General features: G+C 55.3%; 2 protein-coding genes across 5 annotated transcripts; one reads left to right on the top strand and one right to left on the bottom strand.

Annotated features, from left to right (window-relative positions):
- The first annotated feature begins 1,600 nt into the window (after nt 1–1,600).
- INAFM2 (InaF motif containing 2) lies at nt 1,601–22,426 on the top strand. Of its 2 annotated transcripts, none has more exons than XM_044232279.1 (2): nt 1,601–3,099; nt 22,409–22,426. In XM_044232279.1, the coding sequence occupies exon 1, from the start codon at nt 1,691–1,693 to the stop codon at nt 2,147–2,149; it is 459 nt and encodes a 152-aa protein (XP_044088214.1). In that variant the 5' UTR covers nt 1,601–1,690; the 3' UTR covers nt 2,150–3,099; nt 22,409–22,426. The 2 variants fall into 2 exon arrangements, with proteins under 2 accessions (XP_044088214.1, XP_044088213.1); XM_044232278.1 differs by lacking the exon at nt 22,409–22,426 and adding an exon at nt 4,020–4,311.
- Nucleotides 10,825–19,046, bottom strand: CCDC9B (coiled-coil domain containing 9B). Of its 3 annotated transcripts, none has more exons than XM_044232276.1 (11): nt 18,976–19,046; nt 17,560–17,673; nt 17,168–17,275; nt 16,379–16,531; nt 16,150–16,275; nt 15,319–15,518; nt 14,969–15,027; nt 14,305–14,358; nt 14,110–14,209; nt 13,483–13,525; nt 10,825–13,399 (listed from the first exon to the last, which is right to left on the bottom strand). In XM_044232276.1, exons 2-11 carry the CDS (start codon nt 17,647–17,649, stop codon nt 12,863–12,865), a joined length of 1,470 nt encoding a protein of 489 aa, XP_044088211.1. In that variant the 5' UTR covers nt 17,650–17,673; nt 18,976–19,046; the 3' UTR covers nt 10,825–12,862. The 3 variants fall into 3 exon arrangements, with proteins under 3 accessions (XP_044088211.1, XP_044088209.1, XP_044088212.1); XM_044232274.1 differs by lacking the exon at nt 18,976–19,046 and adding an exon at nt 18,565–18,670; XM_044232277.1 differs by lacking the exon at nt 18,976–19,046 and having other exon boundaries at nt 17,168–17,333; nt 17,560–17,614.
- Nucleotides 22,427–22,786: the final 360 nt, after the last annotated feature.

Genomic DNA, 22,786 nt, shown 5'->3' with positions numbered 1-22,786 from the left:
TAAAGGCACAGGTGTCTGGAAGGCAAAGATTCTTGTGGAGGAGGAAGGAAAATGGGAAGGGCAGAGAGGGTCCTGTCCCACAGAGTCAGGAGCCAGGAGTCAGTCTCACACATGAAGGGGGCCTGTGTCACACACAGGATCCCATCACCACCACAGCCCTCTCCCCGACACACCATCCACAGGCACAGTCTCACATACCCACTAAGACACCCAGGCAGCCTGCACACCCAGCTCCAGGAACACAGGAAGTAGAATTCAGGGAGGAGGGAACCATGAATTCTGGAAAGCCTTCTACAGAGGGAGTGGGGAGAACAGAAGGCTGGAGAGAGGAGGGCAGAAGGACCAGGGAGGCACGGGGAAAGCAGCTACTGAGACTCCGAGCTAGGTGAGGGGATGTCAGCACCTTGGTGAGGGGATGTCAACAACAGCCCAGACCCCCAGGCCCAGAGGGAATCAGCGGAAATTTTCTGAGAGCCACCGTTTCAGTGCACCTCCTTGAGTCCAAAGCTGGGAGTCGGAAGTCCCCAAAAAGCGGGATCTGGGACCTGTTGCGAACTTCGGGATTAAGATGGGAGGCGAGTCTGGAGAGCCCACCTTAGCACGTGGTTCTGTCCCAGAAACTTTAAAAAGGTCTGCGCACCGTGACCCGGGCTCTAAGAGAACGAGGGAGGAAATCGGGAAGATTTCACAAAAGCCCCAAACCCCAGCCGCGGCCATAGACGGTGGGGGAGGAGAGGAGAGGGCGCGATCAGTTGTGACCGAAGTGAGTATTCCAGGCTCCTTAGCTGCCTGGGCGGGATGTGGGCCAGGCCCACTAGGAGTGAAGGGTCCAGGAGACCCGCTCCTAAGGTACGTGGAGCGGGGCATGAGCCGAGAGCATAAGCGTGTTATCGCCCCCACTTTGTGGGGCGCAGGCTTGAGGAACGCAGCCCTTGCTGCCGTTCCATCTGTCACTTCGGACAGTCTGGAGCGGTGGGTAGAGGCGCCAGAGTTGACAGCTCCTTGCTCAGACCGCCCCTCCCCACTCCCTTTCCAGTTCCGCACTCCGCCCCAAACTGCGCCGTTCCCCTTTTAAAGAAGCGCCCCGGGCTCTCATCCCCGTCGCGCCAGCCCGCACTGGGCTGCGGCGCCATTGCCCTTTTAAGAACCAGCCTCCTTTAACTCTCTCCTAACGGGGTGTCCCGGCGGGGCTCGCGGCGCCCGACAGAAGCCCGCCTCCCGCGCGGCACTTCCGGACCCCGGTGTCGCCCTTTTAAGAGGCAGCCCCCAGCAGCGCTCCCCCCGCCCCCTGTTGCCGGCGCGCGAGGTGGGGGAGCCGTGCTGGAGCGGAGCGCGCCGTCAGCGCGGCCACTGGAGACCGGGCGGCCGGCGGCCGGGCAGGCGGCGGCAGCAGCAGCGGATGGGGACGCGGAGCCGGGCGGCTGTGGCGGCTGTGGCTGTGGCGGCGGCGGGGAAGCAGCTGACGGGCCGGCGGCGGCGGCGGCGCTGGCGGCAGTGACTGGTCCAGGCCCCGGCGGCGGCTGCAGCGACGCGGTGGAGGGCTGCGGGCGGGCGGCGTGAGGAGCGGCGGCGGAGCGCGGAGCTGCCGGGAGCGGAGGGCGCCGGGCCGCCCCTTGTCCAGTCCTCGCAGGCCGCCAGGCCCCCTCCAGCCGGGGCCGTGGAGCACCGGGGCAAAGGCCGGGGGCCCCCCATGAAGGAGCGCGACGCGGCCCCGGCCGAGCGGGGCAAGCCGGCCACCTACACCGGGGACAAGAAGGCGAAGATGGCGGCCAAGACCAACAAGAAGTGGGTCCGGCTCGCCACCGTGTTCGCCTACGTGCTCTCCGTGTCGCTGGCCGCCATCGTGCTCGCCGTCTACTACAGCCTCATCTGGCAGCCGGTGGGCGCCGGGACCTCGGGGGGAGCCGCCGGCCCGCCCCCCGGCGGCTCCAACGCCACCGGCCCGTCCGGGACTTCGGGGGCGGCGGCGGGGCCCAATGCCACGGGGTCGTCCCGCCGCGAGGCACCGCGCGACGCGCCCCCGCTGCAGGCGGCGCGGCCCATGCCTCCGGAGCCCTCTGCCGACAGTCCCCTGGCCGGGCCGCTGGAGCGGCCTCGGGGGCTGGAAGAGGACGAGGAGGAAGCGGCGGCGGCGCCGGGGAGTCGTTGAACCCCTGTGCGCCAGGGGCGGCCGGGAACCAGTCTCTCCTCCCCAAGCCCGGAGGCAGGACTTTGCAGCAGGACGGGGCGGGGAGCCCGCGGGAGTGACCCCCACGGGAGTGAACGCCCTCCCTTCCCCGCAACGATCGCCAGCTCGCCCCGGGAGCGGGTGGCCTGCAGCCCGATCTTCAGCCAAGGGACCACGATTCACCGGGGGCTCGGGGTTTGGTCTTCCCAGGACCGTGCTGCGCCAGGGCCCTGAGCCATAAAGGGAATGGGGGGAGGGGTGGGGAGATCCCTGCTCGGAACCCTTTTTCGCCGCTAGCTCTTGTGTATCCTATGTGCACGAGTGACTCGGGCTTTCCCCCAAGACTCAGGGGAAGGAGGGAGCTATAGGGGCTCTTTAATAAGCTGAAGCTCTCTCAAGGAGGGCACCAAAAGTAGTGGAGCTCAGGTACGTCAACCTAGTTGCAGTGGCCACAGATGCATTTAATTTATCGATCCCTGTATATAGTTGTTGACATATGCACTAGAAGCTATAATTACACAGAACTGTATGTATCCTCCCACAACCCTGGGTAGCTACCCACTGATGGGGTCATGCAAGGGCTATTTGCTGGCCCCCAAAGTGCAGCTAGCCAGAAGGGCACAAACACTGTTGTTTTTTTTTCATCACCCTTTCTATTCCCCTTACTTCAGAAAGATAGGTTTATGACCCAAAAGAGTATAATCATCCTTAGACTTGAAAGGACAGTGGAAAACCTTAGAAGCCGTTTCGGGAGGGTGGAGAATGAACTAATCCCCTCCTCTTCCCACCCTAGTGCCCCCACGGAAGAGGCTTCCTGTTGCGGCCCTGACTATCTGGATATGGGCCAGGGAAGAAGGAAGGGGGAAGAGCAATGCCTCTGTGCTTCAGTCCTTGGCCTTCTCACAGAGTTCTTTTAGGAAGAGCAAGCTTTTGTAAGTAGAGTGGCTCACAAGTGTTTTTATTTTATTGTCCACTGCTCAAGATCTTGTCTTGTTCCAGTAATCACCCTTGCCTGCCTTCTTCCCTGAGCCCGTTACAGTATAGCCCTTCAATTAGGCTGAAATCTGTGTGAAACCAGAGCTCTGAGCACATTTTCTGGTTCTGCGTTGTATTCACAGAACCAGAAAGGCTTAAAGGTGGGCTTCAAGCTCAGGATTGTGCTGTGATAGCCAGTTAATAGACCAGCCACGGGAAAATTACTTTGGTTTGTCTTTACCTCTCCTGATAAACCCTACTTACACGCAGCCTATACTTTGACGGAGATGAGAAACACCAAGGAAAGTGACATCTGTATAGTTCTGGGATAGCAAGAATTATACATCCTCAATTTGGATTTCATTTCCTTCTGCCACTTGCTTTTAGGCAATGAGTGTGGGTAGTGACAAGATATCAAACCCCTTAGTGTTTCCTTTTTGGGAAATTAGGCACTTTAAAAAAAAAAAAGACAAAAACTTATCCACCTGAGTCCTAAAACAGTTTTTCTCCAGTTTTCTGGCCTACACTCTAGTTAGCTCTGATCCAAGTTTACAGAACCACAAGTCTTGCTTTAAGCCATGTTGCGGGCAAGGTAACAGCAGCTGAGCTGATATAGCCTAGGAGCAGGCTGGTAGCACCCGCAGGGTGTCTTGGCTGAAGGAGATTTCTGAGCAGCTGATGTGACTTTGGTCATTAGGAAGCCTTTGAGGCCTTTTTAAATTTTTGGTGGGAGTCTGGGGGTGGGGAAGAAACATAAAATGCCACTTTATAACTCCAATAATAGCCTGTAATTTATATTTATTGTGTGAATTTTTAGTCTTCTATTTTAATAATTTGTAAATTGATCTCTTATTCTAAGAATCCTTTGAACTTGCAGGAGGACATCTGGGAATCTAGTCCCCTGTCCCCATCCCTGCATTCTGGACTATTGAATCCACTTTGAGATGGATCAAAGAGTCTAGAGAGACCACTCGTAGGTCCAGCTGCTGGCCTCCTGACTCTAAAGCCTTCACTGGAATTGGGACATTAGCTCCAGCTCTAGCTGTGAACATGACCAGAGACATTATTTATAATTCAGCCATTTAAGATATACCTGTCCTCAAAAAGTCCTGTATATTTTTTAAAAGTTTTATTTTTCAGGTGAACAAAAATACATTCTAAGAACTCTACATAAGCCTGTGTAAGTTGACCATTTCTTTTTCGTACTCCTTGGGGAAGGAGTAGAGGTTGGAAGAAGAGATAGTCTGCAAGGTGGTGGATGGATGTTGATGAATAGGTATAGGAGGAAAAAGTAATTGCTCTGATGTTCTCTGTGCCTGATGGCCTGACGGAATTGATCAGTGAAGGGTGACAGGAATGCATCTTAGTCGGGAAGCGATCATAGGGTCAGATGAACCATGATAGCTAGCTCAGCCACCTTTTACGAGCCTTCAAAAATCTTGAAAAGGTTCTGCTTTTTTTAAGATTTTTAAATTTTTTTTTAATTAGAGAGAGAGAGAGCACAAGCAGGGAGAGGGAGAAGCAGATTCCCTGCTGAGCAGGGAGCCTGATCCTAGGACCCTGGGATCATGACCCTAGCTGAAGGCAGATGCTTTACTGACTCAGCCACCCAGGAGCCCCTAAAAGGTTCTGCTTTTAAAAGACTCTGAGCAGCAGATGCCTAGCTGGGAAAGCTAAGGGACCAGTGAGTATAGATACTAAGAATTATTACCAGGAGGGAAAAAAAAAAAGAATTCTTATGAACACTGAGCTGGCTGAGAGCTGGCGTGGGGATGAGCCACCTGCTAGCATCGCTGTTCTCACCAGTGAACCACCAGCCCGTGGATAGTTGAAGCGCAAACACCAGGAGAAACGTGCTACTGCCCCCACCGTGGTTGGTCAGAGCTTTGACAGGGGAGCAGGTGAGAGAGCCAAATGGCTGAGAGAAGGTGTAGGTTGCTTCAGAGGGGAGGCTTTTTCTCCCTCTAGAGCAAACAATAAAAGACATGTGGGTGAAAAGCAAAATATGAGGGATTAGTTATGCTGCAAAATACAGGGCACACAGTTGAGCTGAGCTCATTATTAGACAATGCTGCCCAGTACAAAGAAGAGTGAGAAGCCAGTGTCGGTGGGGCCCCCTGAGGCCTGCACTTCTCCAAAGCTGTAGGGGGGTAGCTTCTGTGCTTTTTACATCACCTTGTAGTCTGCAGGGGAGCCTGGAAAAAGTCCGCCCTTCTTTTATTTCCCTCTGCAGCCTACACAATGGCTTTCTGTGAGAGGGCTTGGTAAGGCAGAGCTGAAGGGGAGTGAAAGAGTTTCCAGGGTTCTTCTGGTTCCCCCTGGCCTTTGTGTAGATGGTGACCTGTGGCTTTTGCAGTGGCACACGGCTTCACACACTGGACACATAAGGCAGGCAGTGTGTACAGCAAGAGCCCACTGACCGCCAAAAAGGGCACCATTGGCCAGAACAGGGTCGGGTTGGTGGGGAGCCGTAGTGGGAACAGCTTTATTCTCGCGGGTTAGAAATGAGCTGCAAAATTGTCCATCAGGAAGGAGAGGTCTGTGCAAAGTCAGGGAGGGGGTTACTTTCCTTTACCTGCTTTTCCCCTGGATGACCAGGATCATTTCTAGGTGTTTACTTCCATGAGAAGTTCCTCTGTGCATTTACCCCCTGATGGCCTGCGTTTGAAGGAGGAGATCATCCTCTCTTGGAAGTAAAGTTTCGAAGGGTGAAGGATCAGGAGTTCGGTAAGCTGTTTAGACTGAGTTTGTTGGAATCCTTTCTTTCCCCCATGATGCTGAGGTGTAGAGAAGGGTTTCTGTGAAGTTTTAAGCATAAGAAATACTTTTCTTCCTAACAGCTCTGGATTTCTGCACAGTATAAGACCACAGCTTGGGAAGCTTTTCTGTCTACCTTGTTTTTCAGTTTTCACTAGGGAATTCTCAGATACTGTGTTCTTCAGTTGAGTATTTATATCCTGTTTTGAAATGCTGAGTGGAGAGCATCTACTTGTTTCTACATGTTTCTTTTAGGGGAACCAAAAGGTCAGGTTCTGAGCTTTAGGGCTACCGCAGCTATTAAAAGAGGTAATAATTGTCCTCCCCTTCCTGTCTGCAGAGAATGGAGGTATTTCTGGAATTGCAGTGCAATAACAAAAGGGCCACAGCTGTATACTTTTTTTTTTTTTTTTTTTTAGTCTCCCTCAGTGGAGGGATAGACCCCGATAGCTTTGCTCGTTTCGTGGGACCAGCACTGAGCTTGGTGCCTGGCACATAGCCATAGGTGCTCAGAGGTTGCTGGTCGTCTGGTTGATTGTCGTGTTAGATAGAAGTAGCCCCAGTATCAGTGTGGTGTTGCTGGTGTAATCCATTTGCGTTCCCACATCCACAGCCCGCAGTCTGGTTCAGGGGAGTTGATGACTGAAGAGAACCCATGTGCAGACCACAGTCCTTCACAAGGTGAAGGACTTGGGGCCCATCTGCCTGGTCTTTCCAGGCACTGGATGTCCCCAGATCTATCCCCTGCGGTGCTTAGCAGGGGCAACATAAATTATGTGTCTCATCCATTGTCCCCTCTGCCCTGGCCCCATGGCCCAATACCTGCTTTCTCTATGGTTTTTGTCACACCTGTTTTACTTGCTGACAAAGTTTGTGGGTTTCTGCTGCCACAAAACCTGTGTTAAACTCTTTTTTCCCTCCAGTAGCTAATTTAAAAAACGCAAAAACAATTTTTCCCCCTTAACCACACACCCAGACTCCATCAGGCTGTCCATCCTCAGTGCAGAAAAAGCCATGGCTCCAAGTCCTGCACTGTGTATGTAAGCCACCTGGTCAGGAAGGAGCACCTGGGCCAGACCAATTTCCATGCATTCTATAAACATTTGTTAAGCGACTATAAGGGACCAGAAAATTCCCACGCTGTTCTCTCCCTCAAGCCATATACAGTCATGCCAACAAGAATCTACCTTTGTTACTGCCCTGTTTTCTTAACTTCCAGAATCTGGTTTTACAGTAGCTTACCAGTTAAACGCAATAGGATTCTAACTTCCCTTAGAATATTTTCCACGAGCCACTACTATTAATCTGAGAACTATTTATTCACTGCCTACAGTGTGTCAGGTGGGCCCAAAAGCCCCCAAATGGACTTGTCCAGAAAAGCAATTCCATTGATGACCAAGGCACTCCTTTTTTTTTTTTTTTTTTTTTTTTTTAAGATTTTATTTATTTATTTGACAGAGAGAGAAAGACTGAAGCAGGCTTCCACTGAGCAGAGAGTCCGATGCGGGGCTCGATCCCAGAATCCTGGGATCAGGACCTGAGCTGAAGGCAGAGGCTTTAACCCACTGAGTCACCCAGGCACCCCGAGGGCACTCCTTTTTTAATCCACCTCTCTCTGCTCCCTCCATGTTCAGAGTCATGAGCTAAAGTCTCTGCCCTGCTTGTGATCTGGAGGCCATCTCCACTCCCTGTGGGTAGTCTGGGCAGGATTGCATCACATGGCAGTCAGCGTCTGTGTGCGTGGCCAGCTCAGGACATCACAAGGACCTGGGGGGTGGTGGGGGGAGGGAGAGGCCATGTGCTCTCAGAAGGGACCCTGAACTGAAAAATAGGAAACTTGCAGACTCAATAATGACACTGGTTAGGCCCTGGCCCCACTTTTTCCTCCTAACCCAATGGGAGCTTGTGAGAGCCACTGGAGGGAATCGATGTGAGATGGCCTGGAGATCTGGGGACTAAAATTATGACGTATACATAGGAGGTAACATAGTTTGAAGCAAGTGCCCGTCCCTTTGGGCAAAATGATACCTGGAGAGAAATGTTATACCCTGTGCCCAGACCATTGGCGTCAGCATCACCTGGGAACGTGTTAGAAATGCCATGTCTCGGCCCCCTCCCAGACCAACGGAATGAGAGGTTCAGAAGGTGGGGCCCAACTTTGCCTTTAACTAGCCTTCCAGGTGATTCTGACACTAAAACCTGAGAACCACCAGCTCAGACTCTCCCTCTGACTGTGGAACTTCGGGTTTAGGTATTTTTGTTTTGACAGATGGCTACAAGGTGACTTTTGACCTTTTTTCTTGGTTGAAGCCAGCTGCCCTGCTGGAGAGAAAGGAAACACAACACCGTATCCCCAGAGTTTTTAAGAAAAAGGGAAAAAGCCTGTGTTACTGGTTATTTTTGAAGGTGCCTGGAGAACTTGTCCTGGAGCTGGTTAAGAAGGATGCACGCCTGCAAGTATCTGCTCTCCCCTCCCACAAAGGTACTATTGTGTCTGCCTCACCTCCTGCCCCAGGGCCTGCGCTCCTCGTGTCAGTCCTTAAAAGGAGCAGTGGGTGCCACATTCATTCTTTCTGGTGCCAGGTCTGTGCTGTTTCACTTTGCCGGCGTCAAGTGGTTGCTTAATGAGAGGCTGTGACGCAGGCCGGCACACTTGAGAGAAAGCAGCCTCAGTCTGTGCTTTCTGCAGCTCTGCTCCACTCCCTGCCTTCCCAGTCTCTGGGTCTCCCCTCAGTGAAGTTGTGGTCACCCTGGGGGCAGCCCTCGCTCAGAAGAGCTGCTTGCTGGGGTCTGTGGGTGCTGATAAGTGACTGGAGAGGCAGAGTGAAGTTGTATCTTTAGTTTCTCCTATTCCCTTGACCCCCCCTTCCCAACCTCGTCCCCAAAATAAGAAGACATAGATAGCCACATGGGGATTATAGCTATTTCCTTTGTGGGTTTTTCTTTCCTTTTTTTTTTTTTTAGGGGGTGGCAGTGGCTAGTACCATCTTTTCCTGTTATTCCTGTCCCTGAGGCCAGGATCAGGGCTGGAGTTGACTGATGGTCAAACCCTCCAAATGTGTGCCTTGTGAGATAGCTAGGGACTCCCCAGTTACTGTCCCTTGACCATAAGAAAATACAGTCATGCTGCTCCTTTGGGGAAAAAACAAACAAATTTGGGAGGCATAGAGCAAACCCTACAAGGGAGTTTTAATTCTGGGGAAAATAATAAGCAAAGACTGTGGTGGGAGTCCATGAAATTACCACTGACATTAACGGAAGAAAAGAGGAAACTCTTGAGTTATGAAAGTTGGTGCATGGAGTTAAAGGAAATGCTGAGGGCAAAGAAACCCCAGTAAGAGCAGGGTCCCTGTGTGAGTCTCTTTAAATCCAGTCAACTCCCCCAGGTGACCTTCCTTTAAGAAGTTCACTTCCCTGGAAGGCTGAGTAAACTTTACAGACCATCCCATATTTCCCTGAAGTGTACTGACCTCAGTGAAGGTGAGGCCAAAAGAGGAGGTAAAGGAGAAAATTGAAAACAAAGTAAACAGAGATCAAACCAAACAGCTACTTCATTTATTCAACACATTTGATTGAGTGCCAGGCTCCTGTTTCTACATTGCCTACCTAGTGAGCTGGGCATGTTTTGTATACTCTTATCTTTAATTTGTTTTTATAACCCTTCAGGGTTGTTACTGGCCCCATTTTGCAGCTAAGAAAACTGAGGCTTGGGGAGGTTAAACTTGATCAAAGTCACCCAGCTAGCCACTGACAGATGTAGGATAAGATTCAGTCTGTTGGACTCCAAGGCCTATGTTGGTTCCACTCTACCTTGCTGCCAGTCCTCCAAAAACATACCTCCCTTGCAATCTGGTCTGTTGCTCCCTTCTGCCCAGGTGCTAGGGGCTCAGGACAGCGCTATCTTCTGCCCTTTCCGCCCTCCTGGTTATACGGCTTTAAGTAAAGCTATCATCTCCGTTCTCCTCTTCGGGCAGCTTCCTTCTCTCTTCCTCCAGCTCTGTGCCTGGGTTCCTGAGAGCTGTGTCTCATGAAGAACTTCCCACCTTTGAGCAGAGGCTTGTTGGTTGGAGAGGAGGTTCTAAGAGGAAATCTCCCAGCCAGGCCTTTCAACAAAGGAGCCAGGAGTTGCTACAGGCAGGCTTCCATGATCCTGAGGTCTGTGGAGAGTGGTCCATGCTTTTCTCCTGCTCAATAGCTGGTTCCATCCAAGGGAAGGAGGGTGGCCACCAGGGCTGCTGGTTCTCTTATCCTGAAGAAGTGCTCCCCCTTTTTTGAGAAAAGTTCAGTGATACTTGCCTGGCACTACAGTCTTCCTATAGGGAATATGTCCTGGGCCAGTCTCCGCACTCTCCAACCCTTAGTGACTCCCAGGACATCCCGCGAGAGAAGCTCTTTTTCTCGATAGCCCTTCATAACCCAGGTTTCTCTCCTGCTTAGGTCCTGTTGTGAGGGCTGAACCAGAGCTCTGCCCCAAATCTATGTCCCCATCCCATAGTCAAACATACATTGGCCTATACTCTTGGTAGCGCTGGGGGGTTGGGGAGCAGAATTCAAATTCTTGATCATGATTATTTTTGGAGATCTCTGAATTCAATGCCTGAATCTGCTTTTCCCCAGCTCCATCCTTTGGGAGTCATGGGTCAAGTCCAGGGTCATGCTCGTGGTGGGCATGGATGACTGGTGGGCCAGAAGCAAACTTGAGCTTGGAGTCATTCACCTTTACCTATTCCTGTCTCACGGGAGTCTTCTTCCCACGTGCATAAGAATATTCCCAAGCCTTTTTAAAATTCCTCCAATCTGAGGCACCTGCGTGACTCAGTGGGTTAAGCCTCTGCCTTTGGCTCAGGTCATGATCTTAGGGTCCTGGGATCCAGCCCCGCGGGGCTCTCTGCTCAGCAGGGAGCCTGCTTCCCCCCATCTCTCTGCCTGCCTCCCTGCCTACCTGTGATCTCTCTCTCTGCCAAATAAATAAATAAAATCTTTAAAAAAAAAATTCCTCCAACCCCATACCAACCTCTTCCACCCCCTTCACCTCATCCCATTCCCAAGCAACTTCCTCACTCCCCACTACAGGAAGTTGGCATCACCCACTCACTGGCCTCTTAGAGCGTCTTTTTCCCAGGTGCCTCAGCTTCCCACCCAACTCTGAAGCCAGGAAGCCCCCACCTGGCAGGAGCAGCCCTCACCAGGTCCCCGATATAGCCAGCAATAAGTCCTCAGAGTCTAGAGTCTGTCTGCCCCTGGCCCTCCATATATTCTAGCCCAAACCCTTCCTACTCAACCTGTGGTCCAAGAACCAGCAGCATAGGTATCTCCAGGAGCCTATTAGAAGTGCACATTTCTAGGCCCACCACAGACCTTACAGAATTAGAATCTGCATTACTCTGCACCTTAACGTGCAGGGAGCACACTGATCTGCTGAAAAGACACCCCCTACTCTTGCTTCCTGAGTAGAAGGGGTGGAGGGCAGAGCAGGAGCCCGATAGGAAGCTGTGACCCCACAGTTCAGCGCTCACTTTGACAGGATAGAACACTTGGGGATGATCTAGACACTCCCTAGAGAAGCCAGAGAGGCTGGGGAGGCCCGGGACCCCCAGCAGGGAGGACAAACCACGGCAGGGCCAAAGGGGAGGGGAGTAGGGGGGCCACATGGGGAGATCCACGTGTGGTGAGAGGGGAAGGAGCACCTGCCTTTTCGAGCAGAGGTGAGATGATTCTCTGGGCTCCTACCACCATCCCCAGCTCCTAGCAGGCTCTTAGAGCCAAGAACGTTGTTTGCTGTGCCGCCTAGATCTGCTGGATGCCTGGGTTTCTCCCTCCCTCTTGCTGGCAGAGTCACCATCGCCCACCGGCTGCACTGCTGCTGGTGGGTGCTCAGGAAATGTTTGTTGAATAGAGAGGAAGCCACAGCTTGTGTGGAGTCTGAATAATTCACCAGCCGTGGGCCTCAGGGGAGGGGCGGGAATGGAGACCAAGTAGGAAAGACAAGTTCCGAAGTTGTACTGAGCTAGATTGAGCCCCTTTCTCTGTCCCTTGTCTGAGTCCTTGCTTTGGTGTGCCGTGCCGGTAGTGGCGGGGAAGAGGAAGTAGGAGACGGCAGGAAATGCCCTGGACTGCCCTCTGCACCGCCTCAATGCTGTCTTGATGGTACACTTGATATCTGGCCTGGGTATGGGGGAGGGTATCCCTGATCATGAACCCTCCCATCCTTCTGTGGGGAGAAGAGGCTGTCCTCTCCCCACCCAACCCCAGGCTGTTTTAGAGAGGAGGCCTTCCCAGGGACTCTCTCTTTGGCAGAGGCTCTGCTCTTCTGTCCCCAGCTCAGTCCCTACCTGCTGTGGCCTCCCTTTCTTCGAGCCTGGGTCTTCTCTTGCAGAAAGGCCAGAGGCTGACAGCTGATGGCTGAGATCCCCCTGGTTTCACCATCCTGGGAGTGTGGGGACTGTGAGTCACCTGGGCGCAAGGCAGAGGCAGGGGAAGGAGCCCAGGCCTCCTGGACTGGGCCTGCTGGCTCCTGAGGCTGCCTACACCCAAGGAACCAAAGCCACAGGTGGAAAGAGAAGCCAGGCCTCGGGGTGAGAAAGGCCTGGAATGCCAGGTGCTGAGTGCTTCTGAGCCTCACCTTGCCATGGCAGGGAAGAAGTTTGTGGCCTGGGTGGCAATAGACCCAGGACGGGGCTCACCAGTCTCGGAGACCAGGAGTGGCATAGGACTATACCAAGACCTTTACCTGCAGGTAAAAACACACCTATACACGGGACATGCCCAGTGATGTGCCCATGAGGCGCAAGGAAGGACAGCTCCTTGCCCTCCCAGTGTCCCCCCACTGGAGAGTTTGCCCAGCTGTGCAGCCAGACGGCCACAAGCCACCTGCATCCACACACCCATCCCATGCCAGACTCCCGCCTGTGTTCTTCCCTCTTCCTCTCCCCAGCCCGGCCCCTGTGCTCCCAGGAGTTTTGCTCAGCATCTTCCTGCAGGGCCAGGCCCTCCTGTCCTGCTTCTCATACCTCTTGTGCCCCTTGCCCTTTGGCCCATTCCTCTGGGCGGCCTGCTTCGTGGTGCCAAGGCCTGCTGGGCCCCAGCCTTGCCAGACCTGTCTTCTCTGGGCTCTAGGGGCCTTGCTTCTCCCTGTGGCTCAGAACTAGGCTGTACTTCTGGCTCAGCCTGGGTGTCATTCCACCCCAGGATCTGCTCAGAACCATCTGGTGGTGGCAAGGACACAGGGTTCTCCTGGGCCCCAGGCCTTAGAGTGAGTGCACACGTACTCTCCCCGGACCCAGGGCTACTGGCCCCTCCAAGAGAAAGGTCAAGGGGAACTAAGTCAGTGTTTTGTGGAGAGCTAGGGTTTGGACTGGCAATGGAGGCTCCTGATTCCCTTTTTGGGCCCCCTGGGTCTGGGCTAGTTGCTGGGGCACTTGTGGGCCGGCCCAGCTCCGTTGGGCTCTGCTTCTGTGAATGTTCCTCCTCGCTCCAGGTCTTTCTGGTACTTCGGCTTCCCTGAAACAAGAGATTGGTCCTGCTGGCTGGCGGATTCAGAGCTCATGCCCCTGGCCCACCCCATCCTATTTCCAAGCACCCACCTCCTGGTTCTGCAGCTCCTCCTTGACTTCCTTTGTTTCCCACCTGTAGAAACACAGCACACGGCAAGCCCTACTCCTCCCCACCTCACCTCACGTCCCTCTGTCGCTCTGTAGCCAGTGGCCCATGTTCCCAGGAAGCAGCCAGAGCCAAGGGTCTCAGAGGAGCCTGAGAGCCAGAACAAGGCTCCAGGATGCTCCCCTTTCAGCCTGACCTTGTTCCCCATCCAGCCATTTCCTCCAAACGCCACCCACTTGAGCGCCATCCCAGGTCCCCAGCTGCTGTTTATGGCCGAGCCCAAAGCACTTCGAGTTCCGTGGGGGCTCTGGACGTGTCTCTGCCTGCACCGTCTGGGAAAGGCACGCCCGACTTCCCGGGGGAAGGCAACTGCTGTAATTACTGCCGGCCTCCCTGGGCACCAGGCTCTCATGGCTCCCGCCTTTGTGGCTGGCCTCTCCCCGAACCTCATTAACCTGCCTCCAGGCAGCCGTCAGGCAGAAGGCAGCAGCCCCAAGGGCTGGAGCAGCCACCTGGACCAGTGCTGAGCCTGACCTCCCAGGGCCAAGGGAGATCCAAGAAATCAGGGAGCCCAGATGCTTCCCCCAATTCTGCCCCCTGCCATCTGTTACCTGCGGGCCCTGCCGGTCAGCCTCTCTGTTCCCCGGGCTTTGCTTCGTGTGGCCGACACCACTGAGGGTCTGCTGGGTTGCCCACCCCGAGTAGTACCACCTGCAAGAGATGGTCCACAAATCAAGAAGGGAAGAGGGTCATGGCAGCCCAGCTCCATCCCCAGCTCATACAAACCTGCTTTTCTCTCAACTCACCTTTACCATCAAGGGACAGTGGTGGGGGTTGTGATTTCCGGTGGCTCCTGGGACCTAAGTGAGGCAAAGGAAATGGAGAAAGAGTGGGGTGATAAAGGATCAAAAGCAGTAACAGAAGTCTTCCAGGACCAGGAAGATGTCTGTCTTTCTCTTGGTCCAGGTGTGGGTTTTCTGACTCCCAAAAAGATCCTGGGTCTGGGGATCAAGAGAGCTGGGTCTCTGTGCCCCCGTTGATGTTCCTGGCTAGGTAACTGGCTGAGTCTCTCCAGCCCCAGCTTCCACAACATGTAAAATTAGGGAACTAGCAATTCTAAAATCTCTGCTCTTACAACAGGCCAGGGTCAGGGAAACTGGAGCTTTTGCCCATAAGGGACCAATCTTGAAAGGATCCCGGGGCAGATTTCCTTGTGAGCCTCCTCCCCTAGACCTTCTGAGGTCAGAACCCAGGGTAGGAGCTGTGGATTTAGGGGGTGGGAAGGTGCCCTGCTCTGATAATGAGGGAGAGGAAGTAAGATGTTCTTCCATGCCTCCTTCCAGCTCCAAAAATAAGTGCTATGCCAAGAGACAGAGAAAGGAGAGGAAGCGTGAGGGGACAGGTGGGGGTGCTGTGATGAAAGTCTCTTCTTGAGGAGAAGGGACTGAGGTGGGGTGGGCATTGACTCACCCCTGGTGCCGCCCACCCTGGCCAGGCCCTCTTCCCGAAGCTTGCTGGAGTCCTGTAGCCTGTGGAGCCAGAAAGTCAGGCTTCTGTGGGGCGGACACAAGCTATAGGGAGACCCACACAACCCCTGCCTCCCCCAGCTCCAACCCCAGAACCAACAAGATAATGGTGAGCCCCTAAAAATGGGGACCCGGCGCCCACCCTCTCAGCCCAAGGTCCCACCAGAGAGCCCAGACAGACCTTAACCACCCTGGAGAGGGTCCCACCAGCCCTCCAAGGAGCACCCACAGTTAGTCCTACCCCAAGTCCCATAAGAATGTCAATACAACGAGCTCCCTAGCCCTGCCACCCACGTGGGCTTGGTCTTGTCCAGGTCCCACGGCCGACGCCAGTCACCCTGTGCGTCTCTATGCCTGGCCACACGAGCCAAGTCGATCTGCTCCCGCTCCTGCTTCCACTGGGCATAGTCCCAGCCCACCTCCAAGGGTCCCCCCATGGGCTGGTGAGGAGCTGAGCCTGGGACCAGTCCTGGACTCTGGGACTCCCGAGTACTCTGAAGAAGAAGACAGAACCATGGGGAAGAAGCAGGAAGCCTTGGACCTGGAGTGGAAATCTGGATATTATCAGCCCCTTCCCCTCAAGGTTTTGACGTCCCCATCTAAAAACAAAATCCATTCCGCCTCTGACATGTTCGTTTGCCATAGGCACTGTTTCCAGTCACATGTTAGCTGTGTCTTTTGGGCAAGTTACTTAACCTCTCTGTGTATCATTTCCTTATCTATAGAATGGGGCTAATAATAGCACCTATCTCCTGGGTTGTTGCAGATGTGTGTGTGTGTGGACAGGCCCCAAGTGGAGAAGCTCAAAGCAGCAGTGAGCAAGAGCCAGGACTAGGGGCTGCTGCCACCTAGAGGTCACACCTGGCACACAGCCCACCCCCAAGGCCCCCACAAGCTTGCATCAGAAATCCAGTTAGGATAAGGGGCTGACCTCTGACGTACCCTGTCAGGGTAAGGCCCACTCAATGTGGAAACTGGCCAGAGAAAGAAGGAAAGGGTGGGAATTCTTGCTGGGGCTGCCTGGGCCATGTCCCCAGAGATAGGGGACACAAGTGACTCAGCTTCTCTGCCTCCCCCAAATGATGACTACCACTTTCATGTCCCCATCCCCTCTTAAAGATATACTTTCTGTGCAGAATCCGAGCTGACGGGCATCTGCATGGAGGGGGTCCGGCCCAAGCCCCTTCCACGTGACTCTTCTGCGACCTGGTTCCTTGCTCTGCTGGGCTTCTCACTCACGATCCGCTTGGCCTGGGTGGGGAGAGGGGGGAGGCGGGGACGGGCAGCATGGCACAGTCTGGTAAGAAGAGGGTGCTGGCCTGATGCCCTGGCTTCCCCTGCCCAACCTGCTCACCTCGGCTTTGTTTTCCATGGTCACAGCCAGCTCCACCCGCTCCCCCAGACAGAAAGTACCAGTGTGGTCATCCCCTCCCTCATCTTCAAGCAATTCGTGAGCTGCTCCAGGTCTGAGGGGTCTTGCCCAGTTCCGGCTGACCACCCGTTTCCCCTGCAGAATGAGATGCCATGCCCTCAGACCACATGGCCAGGGCCGAGCAGGAGCTGGGGACGGAGTCCTTTGGAAGCTTCCCCAGGCTGGGTTCCAGCCCTGGCCCTTCCTGGGATGCCCACAGAGGAGCGGACGCCCTGGGGCATTCACATGCCAGTGCCATGAGGTTATCCAGGGACCGGGGCCACCCCAGGGCCCAAGATGCCACAACAGCCTGTCATCTCTGAGCTGGGAAATCCAGAGTGCTCAGACAATGGGGCTTTGTCCCTTGCGCTCTGTTCCTGGCATTCAGCCCCCCTTCTCTGTCCCTCCAGGGTTGGGGGCTCAGGAGTGGCCTGGGATTTAGAACACAGGCGCAGGGCTGTGGGTGGGGGCCCTCCCTAACTTTCACATTCACCTGGAAAAGGGCTTGAGGAGGACTTGATTTGGTGGCCTTTTAGCTGTGGTCCTTTGGGGTCAGGGGAACCACAATGGGCTAGGCTGCCTCAGTCTGGGAGCTGAAGGGTGAACCCCAGAAGTGGAAGCAGAGGAAACAGAGGAGCAAGAGCAGTTTCCTTTTTGGACTTGGACATGGGCTGGGCCTCCACCTCCTTACCACCCCACCCTCTCTTCCTGGGGTGGGGGAGGGGGGCTTACACCAGGAACCTGGCTGATAGTGACAGTGAGGCCATCAGGCTGGAGGAATTCTGCTGTGGTCACGGCCATGCCCCCCTGCTCTGCCTGCCGCCGGTCTTCCTGGATCTCCTGCGGGAGGGCCCTGGGTCAGCACAGGCCACGGCCCCCCAGATGCACACAGAAAGGCCTACACAGAGAGACACCAGTGGGACACCAGGGAGCAGAGGCACCACATCACAGCATCCCCGGGACCCTCACAGAGTTTCTGAGAGGGACCACACCACTGTAACTCAGACCCCAGGCTTAGCACCTGCAGGGAAAGACCACAGTGCAAGGGCACGGGGGAGGTTAGGGGGTCAGACAGGCAGGGCCAACCCAGTCAGTCCTTCCAGCTCCCATCACAGCCCACTCACCTGGTACCTACGTAGTAAGGCCTGGTTCTTCTTTCGAAGGGCAACTATCCTCCGGTCCAGCTCGGCATCCTTCTCTTCCTGCCTGCTCATGGGTGACTCGGCTCTGTGAGGCCCCTGCGTAAAGCAGGGGTGGCAAGCTCCTGACTGTTGTGCCCATCCCTTATCAGGCCCCTAACTTTCACATTTACCTGAGAAGCACTTTCTTACTACAAATGGATCCCAGCTCCAGAGCTAAGCTTCCAGGGGGAGATGGCACAAGGAAGGCCCCAAGTCCACGCTCTGCTAGGCTTGTCCACCTGTCTCTGCCTCCTCAGAGGCTCAGGTCAGGGCCTTACTACCCTCGCCACCACCACCACCACCACCACCACCACCACCACCACCACCACCCCCCACCCCCCACCCCCCACCCCCACACCCACAGCTCCCAGCAGTGGGCCGCCCCTCCCCCGGGCTCTCCAGGGAGCTCCACCGCTGAGCAGAGCCTGGAATGAGAGTTATAAATGGCTCTGGCAGCGGAACCTGCGGGGACTGGGAAGTTGCCAGGGGATCCAGGAGGTCGGTGGGGGGCGGGGGGCGCTGTTTGGCTCCCAGGCCCAGAACCACAGTAAAAAGAGAGGCCCCTGCTCTCTGCTGGGCTCCCAGGCCCTGGGCTCCACTCCCTAGGCTTGTGCCCTGCCTGTGGGAAAGAGCCGCTCTCATGGGCCCAATCTCTCCCGGCCTGGAACTGCTGGTAGTCAGGACAGAAGAGAGCCAGTTCTGTGGGCAGGCCCGGCCAGGGAGCCACCCAAGCAAGCCAGGCCTCTCCCCTTAGATCCCAGGTCTCTCCCTGTCTAGTCGCAGGGTCTCCATTGCAGCCAAAGGCCCCTGCCCAGACCAACGGCCTAGGCACAGCCCTCTTCCTCCCAGGCCCAGCCGTCCCCAGCTGTCCCCAGAATGTGACCGCCTGGTGTCCCAGCCTCCTCCCGGCCCCAAGAAGCCCCCCGCCGAAGGTGAGGTGCCACTCACAGCTGAGTGCATGGTAACAGAGGGCACCGAGAGAATTCCAGAACAGCCCCAGGGGAGCCAGAGCAGGAGGGAAGCCGGAGCTGCAGAGCCGCGGGAGCAGGAGCCGGGGCCTTTGCCGGCCTCTCCCTGCCGGCTTCACTGCTCAGCACACGAGATCATGTTGTGATTACAAAAGACTCCTCTGGGCTCCCAGCCAGGAATGCGCGCCGCCACCCCCACCCATCCACTCTCCGAGGGCAAGGACCAGGGCGCCGGCCCTGCCCAGCTCCTCTCCCAGCCCTGGCCCAGCGTCCCCAGAGACACAGGCAGGAACAGCTCTCTGTCGGGTTGACCCCACACAGTGGGCCTGGCTGCCCCAGGCCCTGCCTTCTCTGAGGCCGTTCCTCCAGCGGAGCCCCAGCCTGGACCTACCTGCCAATGCACAGGCAGCCAACATAAGCCTCCATCTCTCCCAACAGTAAAGAAAGGCCTGGGGGATGGAGCTGAGCCCACCAGCTGTCCTAGTCTGAGGGCCCACACCTCAAATGAGCCCCCCTTTACTGTCCTCATCAGCTCTGGTTTAACTCATTTGGAGGGATCAAGAAGCTTAACTCCCCTAGGCCACCAAATACAACTACATACCTAAAATGACACCATTAGTCATTCTTTGACGTAGACACTGGCTTCCCTGTGTTTTAAATCACAGCCACTTCTGAGAGGCTCAGCTGTTCGAGTCTCCCCTCAGTGTGTGGGGAACTGGCCCTTCCTGCAGGGCCCATACCACTGCAGCTTGTGGTCTGCCTACAGCCTTCCCCACCCAGGTTCCTCACTCTGGGCCCTTCCTGGCCTTGGTCCCCACGGCTGACTTTTAAGCCTCTCCCACCCCGAGAAAAGAAGCAGCCTTTCTCAAGAAAATCTCTCCCCAAATCTGCCCAGTACAGCTGTGGCTGGCCCCAGTGCCCAGGGGAGCAGCTGGCCTGGCAGTCCCACTTGTGGAGCCTCCAGGAGCTGGGGCTTGGGGTAATGGGAGGGGTGTCTCTGGATCAGGGGTACCTGTGGTCTCCTTCAATAGCTACAGGGCCCCAACCTCTAAGCCCTAAAGGGAGGGTCAGAGATTCTCTGCATCCCCCACATCCCACCTGACCAAGCCTCAGTTTCCCTAATTCCAGCCCCACTGCCCTCTCTCTCCTTCCCAGACCAGCCCAGTCAGCCAGCATTTCAATCTCTATTCCCCTTGAACCCTGTCTTCCTGCCCTCCTCCCATTCCCACCACGGTTAGCCTCTTTCCTGGCCAGGCCTCCACATAGTACCCCTGACCCCACAGCCAGTCTCCACAGCCCCAGAGTTCCTATCCTGCTTGGAAATGCCACCACACTCTCTCTTCCTTTCCTGCCGGATGTTCTCACTGAGTCAAACTCCCAGCAATGGTGACACACCCAGGCTCCTCTCCCCAAACCTATCTCAGTCTCTCTCTCTCTCTCTCTCTCTCTCTCGTTCTCTCTCGCTGTCTCTCTCTGCCTCTCTGTCCTTCTCCCATCCCTTCTGGGCATTGCCTCAAACAGGCTGCTGAGTTCCTGCCTAGCCCCAGAAGGCCAGAGGCAGGGCCCTCCTGGGCCTCACAGTCGCTGGCCCCACCCTTCCCAAGTGTTGCTGGTGGCAGCCCAGCTTCCCGTCACCTCCCCCGCACTGTGGTATTGGAACTGGGAGGCCTGCCCAGCACCAGCCTGGGATGGGGAGATCCACCTGCTGAGACCTAATGTTCTTCATCATCTCTGGAACCCAGGCTCCCAAACCAGGTCTGGGGCAGTGGGGTATAGCTAGAGGAGGCTACGAGGGGCAGGTGGGTGGGGAGGCCAGGTCAACTGTGCCTCTCACTCCTGTTCCCAGCCAGAGTTGGGGTAGGACAGCAGCAGGGGAACAGGAGGACTGGGTAGCAATCCAGCCGTCCCATAGGGAGGGTGACCCAGCTCTTCTGGGAGGGCCTGAAGGGAGAGACTCACCCAACCTAGTGACGAAGGCCTCTGGGCCCCTCAGGCTGCAGGCCCATGTGCCCAGGACAAACCATTGACCAGACAGGACCCCGCAGTCACTGGCCCCACCCTTCCCAAGTGTCACACAGTATGTCAGACCTCAGAGCAGCCCTGACATTGTCCTGTATTCTCCAGAGTCCGGGGTGTGTTTATCTGATCCTCCACTGGACAGAAGCCCTCTGAGGGCAAAAATGGTATACCAAGTGGCACAGTGCCCTTCTAAACCCCAGACTCTGGTGTGCCTGGGTGGCTCAGTTGGTTAGCCGTCTGCCTTCTGCTCAGGTCATGATCCCAGGGTTCTGAGAACGAGTGCCACATGGGGCTCTTCGCTCAGTGGAGAGTCTGCTTCTCCCCCTCTCTGCCCCCACCCCTGCTTGAGTGCTCTCTCTACCTCAAATAAATAAATACGATCCTTAAAAAAAAAAAAAATAGGGGCACTTGGGTGGCTCAGTGGTTAAGTGTCTGCCTTTGGCTAAAGTCATAATCCCAGGGTCCAGGGTTCGAGCTCTGTATTGGGCTCCTTGCTCAGCGAAAAGCCTGCTTCTCCCTCTCCCACTCCCCCTGATTGTGTTCCCTCTTTCATCATCTCTCTCTGTGTCAAATAAATAAGCTATTTAAAGATAATAAAATATTAAATAAATCAATAAAAAGAAAATAAACCACATACCCTCCCTCAGCTCTTGTAGAGCAAATATATGCGTGAATAAGGCATTCTGTCCTGTACAGACCCGTGGGTATCCTATGGGTATGTCTTTCTCTAACCAGAATGCACGCAGCCCTGAGAGAGGCCATAGGCTGTAAAGGGCCTTACAAAGTGTAGAGGACCCTTGTCTGGGGGAGGTAGGGAGAGACCATGTGTCTGTTACTCCTGCCACCACTAGAGGACAGCAGAGTCACAGAGCCTTGGGCGGTGGGGGCGCTCCTCCCCTTCCCTCCTGCTCCTGGGCTCCTCTCTGAGTCTCTACAATCCACAGAGGAGAGAACTCCCAGCTCTGCCACACTAGAGAAGCCTCATTATTGATAAGGAGACCCAGAGAGGCAGCACCACCTGCCCAGGGCACACAAGCCTTTTGGGTCACACAGGAGACTAGAATCCAAGGCTCCTGCCGGCCTGCCAAGCACTCTCCTCCCCCTGCCCACCCCCAGGCTTCCCCCAAAATTGCTGTTTCCACTGCAACATCTCTCCACACCCTCACCACGCCCTCGCCCTCATCCTCTCTGCCCTGAGGCGAGGCATGGTCCTAGCGCCTCAGCCATGGGTCTGGGTCCCATCTTTTCCCTGACTGGTCTCCCACCCCCTCAGGTGGCCTGCCAGCTGCACCCACAGCCCCGACACTTGGAGTGGACCATATCAGGGTGCCATTTGCGGTCTGTGGTATACAGACCCAGAGCTCATCCTGAGGGGAAGATGGCAGCAAGTCCGGGAATCTTCACTGAGGAGGAAAGGGGAGAGAGGTCTGCAGGGGAGGAAGGGACTGTCGGGACCACACACAGAGACTGGGAGCACACACCTGACAGAGCCCCACTCATGGGCCTTGTTCACTGCTTCCAGAATGGCTGCCCCTGCCCGTGCCTGAGTAATAACATTTAAGCACTCTGGCCCTTGCCCTCCCTCAAGCTCCTCATAAGATGAGGCAGAGGGGGCTAGGGGAGTTCAGGTTAACTTCACCCTCACTGGCTGTGTAGGTCCCTTATCTCTCTGGTCCTCATCCGGAAAATGAGGTGTACCTATTCCTCCAAGTCATTGGCAGATGAAATGAAGTAACAGTAATATCCATCTCCAGAATAACATGCAACCCAGAGTGGAGTTCAACCTAGTTTTCTTCTTGCCTCAGGTAACCATGAGAGCCACCTTCTGGATGCTACCACTGCAGCATGCTTTGAGGGGCCCCAAAGACTGCCTCCTGCAAGCCTGCTGGGATCTGCACACATCTAAGCCCTCTGAGGTATGAGGTCCTCTTGTAACCTGGTGGGGAGATCCTGAGGCACCCCGTCAGCCTCTCTGAGCCTCCCTTCATGCTGATCCCTGGCCGCAAAGCCTGCACAGCCAGGTTCCTGCCCCACCCCGACTGCCCTCCTCCTCCATGCCTGTCCCCTCTGAAGTCCCAGGCTCCGGCGGCCATCTCTGGCCAGCTAATGCTGGTGCTTCTGGAGCACCTCCTGTGCTTCACCTGCCTCTGTTCCAGCAGGAGAACAGGAGAGCCCAGTTCCGG

This window comes from Neovison vison, chromosome 13 (genome assembly GCF_020171115.1).
Source record: "Neovison vison isolate M4711 chromosome 13, ASM_NN_V1, whole genome shotgun sequence".
Lineage (NCBI taxonomy): Eukaryota > Metazoa > Chordata > Mammalia > Carnivora > Mustelidae > Neogale > Neogale vison.
This window is presented reverse-complemented; position numbering and strand designations above follow the sequence as displayed.